Raw genomic sequence first — 17,481 nt, 5'->3', positions numbered from 1 at the left:
TGCCTTCCATAGTTGTTGCTGTCTCACCACGTTTTGGCCAACTAAGTCTCTGGCCGGCTTTGAGTAGGATTTAAAATGCTATCTTCAGACAATGCTCACCAAGGCCCGTGGCGCAGTGGATAGAGACGTTGAATCTCTATGGTTAAAGCTGAGTATTGTCTGAAGATAGCGGTTTCAATCCTACCCAAAGTCAGCCAGATTTAGTTGGCCAAAACATGGTGAGGCAACAACAACTATGGAAGGCAGTAATTGCTGAGGATACAGTTAGGAGATTTGGTGTTTGTATCCTGTCGCAGTTAACAACCTGACAAAGACCAGCGGAATAGTTAGCCGAAAGATTGTGAAACAACAACTAAAAATGAGGATAATAGTCTGTAATAATTAAACGGGTAAAAAATACAAATAACTTATCTCAATAAGAATTACAATTAAATGAAATAATTTGAATTTGCAAAAAATAAAAATTAAAACAACGATGAAAAAATACAAATAACTTATCTCAATAAGAATTACAATTAAATGAAATAATTTGAATTTGCAAAAAATAAAAATTAAAACAACGATGAAAAAATTACAAATAATTTATCTCAATAAGAATTACAATTAATTAAATGAAATAATTTGAATTTGCAAAAAATTAAAATTAAAACCACCATGACAAAGTATAAAAAGTTTAATTTATCAATGATCGTCTGATAACAGAGATTTTGATTGGCATTTGCACGAGATCCGCTTAAGAATTTGATGCATAACTTGATTTTCATTCTGTGCAGCTTGCCATAATATTTCCATGTCGTTTTCCATTTTTCTGAAATAAGAAAATGGCAACAATTAAAAATAATTAAAAAAAAAAAAAACAATTAAAAAATCCATAGTGAACATGTGAATTAGATAAGCAGGTCATGTTACATGTCTTAACGTGTGTACAAATAGATGCCATCATTCCATTATAGGAGCAACTGGGCTCATGAAATAGATTTTCAAAAACTACCTGGCAGATATAACCAATGAATGAAGAAAGATACAAATAATTGCATTCAGAAGGACGGTTAGAATTTTTAAAAGATCTCTCATTGGCGTTGTCTGGCATCTGGTGTTGGATTACTGGTCAGGAAATGCCAGATTGTTTGAATAGCAAATGTAAACAAAGAACTGGCCTGGGCATTGTAGATGTTGACCTGAAGATGATGTCCATGAGAAAGAAACAATGGAATTCATTCAATATAAACACACTCACAACAAAGAAGAACAGACAGTGAGAGACAAGTCAAGCAGATGCACGTGTGATCACAATTCGTTGCAAATCTGCCAACCCCATCTTCTCTCGTTCTGTTTCTCTCTAGCTGAATGTAACTTGTCACATAAAGACAGTGTTTACATAAAGTGAGTGAGTCATTGAGTTCTTAAAAAAATACACATATTTGGAAAAAATGCAGCTAACAAATTATACAGATTTTTTGCACTTGCTCATAATTAATATAACATTAGGAGAATGATTCATTCCCATCAAAAACAAAAAGATAGAAAAAAAAAAAAAAAAAATGGCATTACTGTCGATATGTGGGGTGTCACCAACTACAAACTCAAAAGACGTAGTCAAAAATTGACAAATTTTGACATTCTAATCAATAGGAACCCCCTCCCAGCTAATTCAGATGGAGCCAAATGATAGACAAAACCCAAAATGAAAGGGAAATATGTACATAGAACTCTACATTGTATACAGGACTAGCAGGGAGTACCCGGCAATGCCCGGGTGTTTGGAAGTGTGTGTGGTGTTAAATAAAAAAGAACCCGGTATGGGGGGGAGGAGGATCGAACCCGAAGCCCTGAGGCAAAGTTTGAAAAGCCAGCCAGAATGAGTTAGTGAAAGATGTTTGAATTTATTTAAGAACCAAATTGGCAGGTGCGCGGCCGGAAGTCGTCGAGCGTTATGACGACGACGTAGGTTTGTTTGTTATAAGCAAAGTAAAAAAAAGAAAATAATGTTAACACTTAAGCGGGAAAAAAAACAGAAAAAAAACTAACGTAAGGCAAACGAACAATGAAAACAGAAAAACGAACACGTGAAAAATGGCTTAAATAAGCCTGTTTCGATATTAAAATTTAAAAAATTGAAAAAAAAAACAAAAACATCTCACACCACGATTCGAACCCAAAACGTTTAGATAATGAACCAAGGCCTTAACCAACTGAGCTAACGCAACGTACATGAAATTTGTTCAGTTTTTCAACTATTCAAAGTAAATCAAGTCACAACGTCATCTGACGCATGCATAGAATCGGTCATTGTCACGAGAGGATCGTTTTTGTTGACCCCCCCCCCCCTGTCGAAAATTGTCGATTTCGGGGTGAAAAAGTTAACGTTTTTGGCCAATTTTTTTAGCAAAGGATGGAGCTTCGATGTGATACCAAGTTTGTGAATTTTCGTGGCGTCTGTCGAAAGTTTTTAGCAGACATCCAAACATACACACATACATATATACATTTTATATATATAGATTAGTTATTAGAGTGCTGCACGCCCTTTCTTTGGTAAACATGCTGTGTACAAAAATAGGTATTCAATTCATCATCATCTGCTGTAATGAGATTACTTCAGAGTGATTGAAAAAAGTAGGAGAGTAAATAATTATTATAACTAGATTGAAACGAGTTGGAATGTGACTGTGATTGCTGTGATAATTTCATAGTCGAGACATTAATTGAAAGGATAAACATTTTGGATTATTTGGATTATTTTAACTACTGTTCTCACCTTGAGTGTTATTTTCACAAGGTTTCGGCTGATGTAACGTCTGACTTCCTTTTGAAGAAGGTTAGAGATTACATAATAATACCTCATAGGTATTCTACAGTACTTTACTGAAATTACATTTTTTTTTCAAAGTTTCAAATATTATATCTCCATATATAATATTTTCATTGCAGAAATTTCCTTCTGGATCAAAGTACCGTAGGTTTGCAACAACAGATGCCACATACAAATTTATCATGTGTAGTCTATTTGCAACCATCTTATGTAACTTTAAAATGACATTTTAGACACATTTAGTATTATAATAAAACCATACATTACATCCTAGGAGCAACACTATCACAATCACAACCATCTTTAGAGGAAGTAGTACATATTTTTCCATCTAAATATCAAGTCCTTCTACTGCCTCCAGTCAACACTGGTAGAAAATATACATATTATGCATATATTGCGCTTGTACCCTTTGTAACTGGATCATAAACTTACAAACATAACATAATCTTTCCCTTTTCCGATTAAAAAATAATAACATTTCCCCAAACTAATTCTGCTCATTCTGATTGGCTGATCTCTGATCATTCCTATATTCTGGATTAACAGTATTCACATGCTAAACGAACACTAATGTACCATTCAAATATGGTGCCGCAATGATACCAACTTTTGCCCTCTGAGTAAATTGCTGCGTTCATTTTCTTACATCTCACGGCATCAACAATATCTACACCAGTTTTTATTTTCTCTTTCTCTCTCTCTTTCTCTCTTGCTTTTTACATTTCTTTTATGCCAGAGAAAAAAAACATTACATGATGATGCTGAAAAAAAAACAGTTTTTATTTCCTCTCTTTCTCTCGCTCGCTTTGTACATTTCTTTTTATGCTGAAAAAAATATTTTACAATGTCAACACTACAACAGTTTTCATTTCCTCTCTCTCTTTCTCTCGCTTTTTAGATTTCTTTTTCAGCAGAAAGAAAAAATCATTCTAGAGTGTCAACATTATATATATATCAGTTTTTATTTCCTATCTCATTCTCTCTCTCTTCCTCACTTTATACATTTTTATGCCGAAAAACACACATTTCACGGTGTCAACACTACCTACAAGAATTTTTATTTTCTCTCTCTCTCTCACTCGATTTTTACATTTCTTTTTCTGCTGAAATAAAAAAAAACAAATATTTGACGATGTCAACATTATCTACAATAATTTTTATCTTCTCTCTCTCCCTTGTTTTATACATTTCTTCTTGCACCAAAAAAAAAACCCCAAACATTTTACGGCATCTATCTACACTATCTACAACAGTTTTTATTTCCTTTCTCCCTCTCTCTCTGTATATATTCTTCCAAACTCTCTCTTCTCTCACTCCAATTATTATTTCTCTTGCGTGTGTTCATTTTACCATGCAGCTCACTATGATAACTTGCTATCACAAAAACAAAAAAATCATCTACCTACTTTTCATTCCATCTTTACTTACGTATTCACAGATTGTCGTGAAACAACAACAATAGATGATGAGTATAACAGTCTGTAAATAAATAAATACATGAACTATTTTCTTTATTAACTTACAGATATTTTTCTATAATGAAAAAAAATAAAAAACAGTTTGCCACACTAATTCCTTCTTAAAAAAATGAACTTTGTATTTTTTTTTTTTGGTGGTGGTTTAGTTTGGTTGTTTTGTTTGACGGCATATCAACCCTTTTCAGGTTATTTAATGCCAAATCCAGTTATTTTGGAAATAGTATTCATGTTGCATTCAGTTATTTTGTAGAAGGTTTTCATTCTTTGAGCTCTTTGTATTTTCTATCACTATAGTGTTTGGTTTGGTTGTTTTATAGTGAATTTTAACACTTTTGTTCCCTGCCCTGCAGAACATGAATGAGTTTTGCAATGGGAGAGGGAAAAAGGTTACAGTATTAATGTTTTGTACATTTTAAATTAGGAAACCAATCAGGAAGTGGAGGGAGATAGAAAGAGAAAGGGGAAATTGGAAGAAGGAAAAGGGGGAAAAGGTGGGTTGTTGTTTTTGTTGCTGGTTTTGCAGAACATAACTTTTGCAAAAAGAAGTAGAAAAACAATAAGCATCAATGTTAGGTGCATTTCGTCTCAGGAAGCCAATATTTTCAGATAGCCTGATCTGGTAGCACCAGAGTGGTGGTGGGGGCATCCATTTACACAAACTGAGTTAATGAGTGTAATTTTAAAATTATACAGGTGTTTTGGGAGTTGGAATGAGATGGATGTTTGCTCTCGCTGACACTCTTCAATTTTTTCCTTGAAACAATTATGACAAATGCACTTGAAGACCCAGGAACAATTAAAAACCCGTGTTTTGCTGATGATATAGATGGATTTGCAGGCTGAGAACAAGAACTGGAGAACCTGGTCAGGCAACTAGATGAATCCTCCACAGCTTACAAACAAAACTGGTGACAAATAGTGGCAATGGAATCCAAACTGACATCACAGTCAATAGAGAAAAGCTTGAAACCATGAACAATTTCAAATCCTTTGCAATAATAGTTTCAGATGAGGAGTTCAAATCTGAAGTATTAGCTAGAATTGTAATGACAGCTGCAACACTGGCTAAGTTGAACATCATTTGGAGAGACAAGGCAATCAAGCTCAACTCAAAGATAAAACTCATGCGTTCCCTTGTCCACTCAGTTTTTCTGCTTATGAAACATGGACCCTTATAGCAGAATTAGAGAAGAGGATTCAGGCCTTAGAAATCAGATGCTTCAGAAGGCTGGCATCTCTTACAAAGACTATGTAACCAATGAAGAAGTCAAAAACAGAATAAGGCAAGCCATTTGTCCTGATGAAAATCTTCTCACCATAATCAGCAAGTGCAAACTAAAATGATTCATTCACATAACAAGAGAAGAGAGGATTGCCAAGACAGTGCTCCAGGGAACAGTCAGAGGAGGAAGAAAGAGAGGAAGATAAAAGAAAAGACAACATCATAGAATGGATAGGATCGAAGCTGAGTGAGACAGTCAAATGTGCTGAGGACAGGGAAAGATGGAGAGGACTGGTTGACAGGTCATCTGTGGCTCCCCAATGGCAACAGCGGGTGAAGAGGTGAAGGAGAATATTTTTAAAAAATCTAATCCATATATAAAAGTAATCATTATTTGAAATTCAGTCTGGTTGATTTTTGGAGGGGATACGAAATTTTGTAGTAAAGAAGATCTTTGTTGAAACAGTGATGTGTAGAGATTTGGTGATGTTCGGGATCAACTCTTTGATTGTATAAGTTTTAGTACTGAGAAATATTATGAGAAAAGGAAAGTTTAACTATGACTAGATTTATTTTGAATCTGTACACAACTGGCTAAGTCCAAGGTCAAACCCAGTCAATCATACCCAATAATCTTTTGTATTTGGCAACATATATCTGCAATAAGTCCCCAGAGGATATTACTCCAAACAACATATAACAAATAACTTTAAACTGATTGATTGATGATTACAGTAATCACTTTCCATATATAGGCTACAGCCAAGCATATAGGAATGCAGAAGTCGTGTGACGCTCAGGCCAATTCCTTTGGTGTACTCCCAACAACTCAAGTACAAGTCCTAGAGTTGAGAAATATAATGAGACAAAGGACTAGTTTGAATATGATTGGATGCACCCCCATCAATTAAGATCCCCTCTTGTACACTATTGTGTTGAAATGAGGCTAGGTGTTGTCCAGACATACTTTTATACATCTTTTCTTCTTGAAAGCCAAATGAGAATATCACCAAAAGAAAAGATAGAAAATGGTTCTTTTAATTTATTTCAAATCATTTTTCTCCTTTAAAATTACTTACAGTCTGTCATCTTCTGAAATCTGTAACAAATGTTCCTTATGCTTCAATTTCGAATATAATTGTTGGATTTGAATTTCAAATTCTTGTCTTAAATTATTGATGGACTCCTTTTTGCAATAAAGCCTGAAGAAAACAAAAGATATAAATCCAAATTAATCAAAAATGATAGTTTTATATATATATATATATATATATATATATATATATATATATATATATATATATATATATATTATTTGTCATCCACATACAGTACTGTTTCGTTGTATCACAACTCATCAGTGAGGCTAGACATACACCTTTCCCCAGCCACGGATCGAACCTACAACTGTTGCGTTGACAGTCGACAGCTCTAACCATCACACCACGAATCAGTGCTGTAAATATTTCTTCTCGAGTGTGTATTAAATCCACATCTGCCCATCACAGACTGTGCTCAAACCATCATTTGTTTACAAACAAATAAATAGTGGGCTTTGCTTTAAACAAACAATCCAATTCAACTACGATTCTTTATTTAAAACAAAAACAAAACAAAAATCTTTTATTTACGTTTTTTGCCAGTTTTTTTTTTCTTCAGATTTTTTGACATCGTAACTAATTTTTTTTCTTTTAATAACACAATAATTCAAAACTCATAATTTTTCTAGCATAAAAACGTGTATTTCGGTTAACACAAATTCTACTTTGGTATTTTTAAAACTGAATTATTTACAGTTTGTTTTCGTTGCAACAAACCGTAATAACAAATCTTTCTAGACTGAGAGAGCATAAAAGAAATTAGCTTAAACTGGAATATAGTCATAAAAGGTGCTCAATATCCAGAGAATAGCCTCTCTTCGTATTCCTTCTGCCAAAATATCTGGTGGAGAGTTTGTCACATACTTCTGCTTTTTTCGAGGGGGGTGGTGGGGGGGGATTTATTTTTGAAATTTTTGTTGGGGTAACGATGGAGTTGACATATAATCATGAAAAACTGGTCAATATTCTTAGTATAGCAGGTGTGGCCAAACCGAACTTCATGTCGACCCTAGCAACGCTGGGTATCCATGCTAGTATATATATATATATATATATATATATATATATGGAGCAGGATAGCTTTATTGTTATTATGGAAGTTGCAGTCCATATATATATATATATATATATATATACATATATATGGACTGCAACTTCCATAATAGCAATAAAGCTATCCTGCTCCGCCAACTCGCATTTTGTAAACTTTCACTCAATTTATCACCATTTACAAAAATATACCCTATACTCCCTCTGATTCAAGAAAAATTTTAATTAATGACACAAAACCAATTTAATAAAATAAAAAATACTTAATGCTATCTTTATTAAAACTTATAAACCTATGATAAATAATATTACATATAAAACCAGTAACAATATAAAAAAAAACTCAACTTTTTTCTCATTTCATATGGCTTTAATAGCAGACACATAGATTCAAGTGCTTGGATCTTGAAAATCAATGATTACTGGAGTCCAGGATTCGAATCAAACAACTAACGGGATAGCTGATATGTAGTCACATTGATGATTCGTGGTGAAGAAAAATATGTATTAAAAATAATTGCTTATACATATAGTCACTCATACATTGAAATTGACTGAAGACTATCGTCATATATGACAATGAATTCTCCAGTCGATTTTGACATATGGGTGTCTAACAGTTTAATGCTCAGTTTGAATGTTTATGTCGAAGATGACATTTTAGTTCAGCGAGTGATTCGCAAACTGGATGTTGCTGTTAAACTACCACACAAAGAACTGCTGATAGAACACAGTCGGTGTCAAGGTTTGCAACATATAGCATGAACAACAGACCTCAGATTCTACATCAGAGTTTTCCTTTTCCTTGATGTATGCTTTAATAAAAAGGCTGAGAATGCATCATTTCTAGTGGTTCAACAACACATGCAGACACCCACCTAGACATTTCCATGCCCAGTACAGTGTGTGTGTGTGTGTGTGTGTGTGTGTGTGTGTGTGTGTGTGTGTGTGTGTGTGTGTGTGTGTGTGTTTTTTTTTTTTTTTTTTTTTTTTTTATTCCTGTTTTTCCTGACAATGGATTTAATTTCAAAGTTTAACAGATTTTGGATTTTAAAAAATGGCAACCACTTAGGATTAATTCAATTCAAATCTTCACCAGCATCTTTTTCCAACTGTTTTAAAACTCCAAAAACGGATATATATATATATATATTTGTTTTTTTTGTTTTTTTTTATTCATGATATTTACAAAGGACAATGTCACATCTTGGATTCAACTAGCCTGGTTTGGAATTTTTATTTTTTATTCTTATTTTTTCTCCAATTTCGTGTTTGTTTATGCCCTCTGACAAATTTTATAAAAACATTTCTAAAAAAAATTGTGTTACACAAATACTATATGCAAACATTACTTTACAAGCATAATTATACATTTTATGACCACCATCATAAAATGCAGTTTCAGAAAGTGCTAAAACCAGTAAATTCTAGCTCTGCACTATATATATATATATATATATATATATATATATATATATATATATATATATATATATATATAATCTGCTAACAGTTTCTATCCTCTGACGAGAAGAACATTACATTCTTTGAAACTCTGCGGAATAAGGATATTTCACCTCCCCTTTTTTTATTGGAGATATTTTGTCAAAAAATAAATTTATACATGTAAATTTCTGATTTACAGTTTTTACTTATACTTATGGTATTAAGCTCTAGTTCTTACTATCGTATCAAGCTTTTTTTTTTACTTGGTTGAGATAATATGAACATTAATATGTTTATTGGACTGAAGCTTACTTTTGCATTTACGTAGTAAACTTCCCCTATTAATTAAATGATTATAGATATATATGTAATGATTAAAATAATGACTGACTTTGTTATTGCATAATGAAAACGAAATTCTCAAATGAATCCATTGGTATCAGTGAAAATTTAATTCACAAAAATAACAACTGCCCTTGTTGGTTTTCAACTGGGTTCACTTGAGGATTTCATTTTGACAATACAACAAGGAGTGTCGCCATTTTCATGAATTTTAAAATATGTTCACATTTTCACCAATACCAAAAGGCACAGGTTTCAACTGGATTTACTTGAGGATTTCATTTTCATTTCAATATATATATAAAAATAACAATATAGTTACATTCCAGGATCCAAATATTTATTTTTCATGCAAAACAGCTCCTCTCCAGTTTGTTTAAATTTCAGTACATTCTTTTTTACTGATACGTTTCGTTACGCAGAAACAAACGGTTATTATTATGTCAATACCATCTCTTTTCATGCATATATTCTTCAGAAAAATAAGAAATTCTTTGCTTAGATAGAAAAAAACGCATGATTGGTAAACACAAAAAGTGAAATATAATTGAAAAAACATATTTCACCAAGACTAGATATAAGTTATAAAAAATATATGGCAATTAAGCTACACAGAACTTTCTGTGTTTCATCCTCATTGACTCCTCTCAAAAATGCAAAAACTTTTGTATAGTTAAATTGCATTTTTACATAGTTTACTACTCAGCTCTACCAACATATTGCACACTGTTGAAGTAAATACTGAAAATTGATACACAAAAAAATATATCTCCTTGTAAAATTTTATGTGATTACATGAAATAATAATAATAATTATATATTATAATTGTGTGAATATATATAGTTGGGTAGGTCGATTTTGAAACTGTAAATAATTGCATTTAAAGAAAGTTGCAAAATGACGTCAACAGTTACAAGAAAAATTTTTCTTTAAAAAACTTTGTATTTATTTGAGCAATACAACATAAAGACCAAATAAACTGGAAATAAATCGAGATTTTTATCATGGTATACATCTCACCAGATACACTTGTCGCTTAAATAAAAACTAGTTTTAATAAAAAAATAAAATAATACAGTACACTTAATAATAAATATTTTAAAGTTTATTATTTCTTTTCTTTAGAAATTAAATAAAAGCATCAAAATGGTAAAGGAATAAAATTATTATAATATTTAGTTTCTAAATTCCAAACCGGGCTGGTTGAACCCAAGATGTGATATTGCTCTGATAAATAAATCGCAATGTATAAATAATTATTTGTATATACAAATAATTATTTATACATTGCGATTTATTTATCAGGGCAATATCACATCTTGGTTTCAACCAGCCCGGTTTGGAATTTTTATTTTTTTTTTATTTTTCTCCAATTTCATGTTTGTTTATGCCCCTTGACAAATTTTATACAAACATTTCTAAAAAAATATTTCTTGAAAATCAGTTGAAAACTCTCTCTTTAACAAAGTGTTTTCATTCTGTGTTAATTATTTACTTTTTTAATTATCATAAATATCTGTTGAATTTTTCATTAAAATAGACTTAACTTTTAAAAAATACAACGAAAATAATTATTCTGATTGGTTTATATTTTTAAACTTAGTGTTTATTCATTAAAAAAAATATTTATGAGCTAAACTCTTCCTAAATGATCATGTTTACGTTTTTAATTATCACAAATATATTTTGAATTGTTCTTAAAGCAAACTTAACTATTCAAAATACAACTTAAATAATTATTCTGATTTGTTTATATTTTTATAACAAATGCTTTAAGGCAGTATTCTATATAGCAGTTATTGTTTATCCATTAAGAAAACTGTTTACAAGCTAATCTCTGAAGTAACTTTATTTTAACCTACATTAACATTACTTTTAAATTAATATATTTATTTCAAATTTTATCAAATTTATTAAAAGAAATTTTTTAATATGATACTTACACATTTACATTACCGTGCTGAAATAATAACGTCATAATTTAGAAACCTATTCTTAACATGGAGAGGAGAATGTGTTTTGTAATTATTCTGTACTTTCACCTAACAATCTAATAAAAAAAAAATATAGTAAAACTTGAATTTAATTTGAAAATACTATTAAGAAATACCATGTTAACCTAAATGCATAAGAATAAAACATATTTGTGTAATTTAATTTCTGATAGATTTTTTTCAGGTATTTTATTAAAAATGGCCAGAAAATTTGTAATTTCAACTTATAGTAAAGATTTTGAAGTTTTCAGGTCGACCTTCACCATTAATTAAAACACTTTCTTCTTGGATTTGAACATTTCTTATACCCAATATTAATATGAGCAGTGTTATTATTGGTAAATATAAAGGAAAACTGCCCAATAAAAACATGATGAAATTATTGAAAATCTGATATGTATTGGAGAATGAATAGGGACAAATTACTTTATAAGGAAATTGTGAAGAAAAATGGACAAAATAAACACAAAAGAAAAACTAAGAGACCAGAACATCATTTAACTTTTACAAGAGCTACCATACGAAAGTAAATATCTGACACATAGAGTTCTTTCTAATCGTGGTGCAGCAGGTGCTGTTCATGCAGAGCAAGTGGTTTTGTATGAAGTGTTTTGTATGAATTCAACAGTGATAACACCGTCAAGGCTATCCTTGTTGACAATACTAATGCCAACACAGGTTATGAAGGCGGAATGGATACAATTAAAAAAAAACATTTTTTTTTTTAATCTTCACACAATTAGTTGCTCTTTGCCCCATAATGAACTATCTTTTAGAACCCTTTTTAAAACATGGATGGTTGCACAAAAGGCCCTACAACATTTATGTTCAAATGATTGCCATGATTTACCCGAAATATCATTTTCCACTGTTATCAGTCCTCTAGAATCAATTTTGAAAATTAATGAAATACATGATCTCATTTTTTACTAAATACTCCTGTATGAATACAGAGTAGGTATTTCTAGAGGTAAGGTTGACTCTAGGTATGCCTCCTGGAAAATTGATCCTTTAAACCCAGCAAGATGGTTAACTTTTGCCATCAGGCTAATGTTTGTGGACTCGAGGTGCATACCCACAAAGGCTCACAACAAAACTCTACAATTTAAATTTTTTTATTGTAAATATGTATGCCACTTATTGGTATGCAGTTAAAAGAAGTAATAAATTCCACAATCAGCAAGTGCACATTTTTAATATAATCCAGAGGATTAAGAGGTAGCCTCATGAAATCCAACTAATCAGATTAAAAAAATACACAAGATAATAAATTTTGTTTACTTCCTAAAAGCATTCTATATTCCATGGTCAAATCTAAGGAAATTGAAGTAAAAGAAAAAGTTTTTAAAAGAATTTTGGCCATTATGAAAATATTTATCCATAAATCATTAGGTAAGTAAATATTTATTCATACATTAATAGGTAAGTAAATATTTATTCATACATCATTAGGTAAGTAAATATTTATTCATACATCATTAGGTAAGTAAATATTTATTCATACATCATTAGGTAAGTAAATATTTATTCATACATTAATAGGTAAGTAAATATTTATTCATACATCATTAGGTAAGTAAATATTTATTCATATATCATTAGGTAAGTAAATATTTATTCATACATCATTAGGTAAGTAAATATTTATTCATATATCATTAGGTAAGTAAATATTTATTCATACATTAATAGGTAAGTAAATATTTATTCATATATCATTAGGTAAGTAAATATTTATTCATATATCATTAGGTAAGTAAATATTTATTCATATATCATTAGGTAAGTAAATATTTATTCATACATCATTAGGTAAGTAAATATTTATTCATATATCATTAGATAAGTAAATATTTATTCATATATCATTAGGTAAGTAAATATTTATTCATATATCATTAGGTAAGTAAATATTTATTCATACATCATTAGGTAAGTAAATATTTATTCATATATCATTAGGTAAGTAAATATTTATTCATATATCATTAGATAAGTAAATATTTATTCATATATCATTAGGTAAGTAAATATTTATTCATATATCATTAGGTAAGTAAATATTTATTCATATATCATTAGGTAAGTAAATATTTATTCATATATCATTAGGTAAGTAAATATTTATTCATACATCATTAGGTAAGTAAATATTTATTCATATATCATTAGGTAAGTAAATATTTATTCATATATCATTATATAAGTAAATATTTATTCATACATCATTAGGTAAGTAAATATTTATTCATACATCATTAGGTAAGTAAATATTTATTCATATATCATTAGATAAGTAAATATTTATTCATACATTAATAGGTAAGTAAATATTTATTCATACATCATTAGGTAAGTAAATATTTATTCATATATCATTAGGTAAGTAAATATTTATTCATATATCATTAGGTTAGTAAATATTTATTCATATATCATTAGGTAAGTAAATATTTATTCATATATCATTAGGTAAGTAAATATTTATTCATACATCATTAGGTAAGTAAATATTTATTCATATATCATTAGATAAGTAAATATTTATTCATATATCATTAGGTAAGTAAATATTTATTCATACATCATTAGGTAAGTAAATATTTATTCATATATCATTAGGTAAGTAAATATTTATTCATACATCATTAGGTAAGTAAATATTTATTCATATATCATTAGGTAAGTAAATATTTATTCATACATTAATAGGTAAGTAAATATTTATTCATACATCATTAGGTAAGTAAATATTTATTCATACATCATTAGGTAAGCAAATATTTATTCATACATCATTAGGTAAGTAAATATTTATTCATACATTAATAGGTAAGTAAATATTTATTCATACATCATTAGGTAAGTAAATATTTATTCATATATCATTAGGTAAGTAAATATTTATTCATACATAATTAGGTAAGTAAATATTTATGCATATATCATTAGATAAGTAAATATTTATTCATATATCATTAGGTAAGTAAATATTTATTCATATATCATTAGGTAAGTAAATATTTATTCATACATCATTAGGTAAGTAAATATTTATTCATACATCATTAGGTAAGTAAATATTTATTCATATATCATTAGGTAAGTAAATATTTATTCATACATTAATAGGTAAGTAAATATTTATTCATATATCATTAGGTAAGTAAATATTTATTCATACATCATTAGGTAAGTAAATATTTATTCATACATCATTAGGTAAGTAAATATTTATTGATATATCATTAGATAAGTAAATATTTATTCATATATCATTAGGTAAGTAAATATTTATTCATATATCATTAGGTAAGTAAATATTTATTCATACATCATGAGGTAAGTAAATATTTATTCATATATCATTAGGTAAGTAAATATTTATTCATATATCATTAGATAAGTAAATATTTATTCATATATCATTAGGTAAGTAAATATTTATTCATATATCATTAGGTAAGTAAATATTTATTCATACATTAATAGGTTAGTAAATATTTATTCATATATCATTAGGTAAGTAAATATTTATTCATACATTAATAGGTAAGTAAATATTTATTCATACATCATTAGGTAAGTAAATATTTATTCATATATCATTAGGTAAGTAAATATTTATTCATACATCATTAGGTAAGTAAATATTTATTCATACATCATTAGGTAAGTAAATATTTATTCATATATCATTAGATAAGTAAATATTTATTCATATATCATTAGGTAAGTAAATATTTATTCATATATCATTAGGTAAGTAAATATTTATTCATATATAATTAGGTAAGTAAATATTTATTCATACATCATTAGGTAAGTAAATATTTATTCATATATCATTACGTAAGTAAATATTTATTCATACATCATTAGGTAAGTAAATATTTATTCATACATCATTAGGTAAGTAAATATTTATTCATACATCATTAGGTAAGTAAATATTTATTCATACATCATTAGGTAAGTAAATATTTATTCATACATTAATAGGTAAGTAAATATTTATTCATACATCATTAGGTAAGTAAATATTTATTCATATATCATTAGGTAAGTAAATATTTATTCATACATCATTAGGTAAGTAAATATTTATTCATATATCATTAGATAAGTAAATATTTATTCATATATCATTAGGTAAGTAAATATTTATTCATATATCATTAGGTAAGTAAATATTTATTCATAAATCATTAGGTAAGTAAATATTTATTCATATATCATTAGATAAGTAAATATTTATTCATATATCATTAGGTAAGTAAATATTTATTCATATATCATTATATAAGTAAATATTTATTCATATATCATTAGGTAAGTAAATATTTATTCATATATCATTATATAAGTAAGTATTTATTCATATATCATTAGGTAAGTAAATATTTATTCATATATCATTAGGTAAGTAAATATTTATTCATATATCATTAGGTAAGTAAATATTTATTCATACATTAATAGGTAAGTAAATATTTATTCATACATCATTAGGTAAGTAAATATTTATTCATATATCATTAGGTAAGTAAATATTTATTCATACATTAATAGGTAAGTAAATATTTATTCATATATCATTAGGTAAGTAAATATTTATTCATACATTAATAGGTAAGTAAATATTTATTCATACATCATTAGGTAAGTAAATATTTATTCATATATCATTAGGTAAGTAAATATTTATTCATATATCATTAGGTAAGTAAATATTTATTCATACATAATTAGGTAAGATAATATTTATTCATATATCATTAGGTAAGTAAATATTTATTCATACATCATTAGGTAAGTAAATATTTATTCATACATCATTAGGTAAGTAAATATTTATTCATACATCATTAGGTAAGTAAATATTTATTCATACATCATTAGGTAAGTAAATATTTATTCATACATTAATAGGTAAGTAAATATTTATTCATACATCATTAGGTAAGTAAATATTTATTCATATATCATTAGGTAAGTAAATATTTATTCATACATTAATAGGTAAGTAAATATTTATTCATACATCATTAGGTAAGTAAATATTTATTCATACATCATTAGGTAGGTAAATATTTATTCATACATCATTAGGTAAGTAAATATTTATTCATACATTAATAGGTAAGTAAATATTTATTCATAGATCATTAGGTAAGTAAATATTTATTCATACATCATTAGGTAAGTAAATATTTATTCATACATCATTAGGTAAGTAAATATTTATTCATACATTAATAGGTAAGTAAATATTTATTCATACATCATTAGGTAAGTAAATATTTATTCATATATCATTAGGTAAGTAAATATTTATTCATACATCATTAGGTAAGTAAATATTTATTCATACATCATTAGGTAAGTAAATATTTATTCATACATTAATAGGTAAGTAAATATTTATTCATACATTAATAGGTAAGGAAATATTTATTCATACATTAATAGGTAAGTAAATATTTATTCATACATCATTAGGTAAGTAAATATTTATTCATACATCATTAGGTAAGTAAATATTTATTCATACATCATTAGGTAAGTAAATATTTATTCATACATCATTAGGTAAGTAAATATTTATTCATACATTAATAGGTAAGTAAATATTTATTCATACATCATTAGGTAAGTAAATATTTATTCATATATCATTAGGTAAGTAAATATTTATTCATATATCATTAGGTAAGTAAATATTTATTCATACATTAATAGGTATGTAAATATTTATTCATACATTAATAGGTAAGTAAATATTTATTCATACATCATTAGGTAAGTAAATATTTATTCATATATCATTAGGTAAGTAAATATTCATACATTACTAGGTAAGTAAATATGTATTTATATATCAATTGTAAGTTAATATTTAGTCATATATCATTATGTATGTAGGTAAGTAAATATTTATTCAAAAATCATTAGGTAAGTAAATATTTATTCATATATCACTGATTAAATTATTTATTCCTATTTATAAAATCGTTTTTAAATATTTGATCT

General features: G+C 27.7%; 1 protein-coding gene across 4 annotated transcripts in view; it reads right to left on the bottom strand.

The window, feature by feature from the left end:
• Positions 1 to 565: 565 nt before the first annotated feature.
• Positions 566 to 17,481, bottom strand: part of LOC145293230 (centrosomal protein of 89 kDa-like) — a 146,647-nt gene continuing 129,731 nt past the window's right edge. For 3 of the 4 annotated variants that reach the window (XM_080139815.1, XM_080139809.1, XM_080139790.1), the window contains exons 17-18: positions 6,595 to 6,717; positions 566 to 808 (exon numbers count right to left, since the gene is read on the bottom strand). In XM_080139815.1, coding sequence (XP_079995941.1) covers positions 682 to 808; positions 6,595 to 6,717 — 250 coding nt within the window. In that variant the 3' untranslated portion in view covers positions 566 to 681. The remainder of the gene's footprint in view (positions 809 to 6,594; positions 6,718 to 17,481) is intronic. The other variant, XM_080139800.1, reaches the window with a different exon arrangement.

Source organism: Euprymna scolopes, chromosome 2, assembly GCF_053919585.1.
Source record: "Euprymna scolopes isolate OS-2025 chromosome 2, ASM5391958v1, whole genome shotgun sequence".
NCBI classification, from domain to species: domain Eukaryota; kingdom Metazoa; phylum Mollusca; class Cephalopoda; order Sepiida; family Sepiolidae; genus Euprymna; species Euprymna scolopes.
This window is presented reverse-complemented; position numbering and strand designations above follow the sequence as displayed.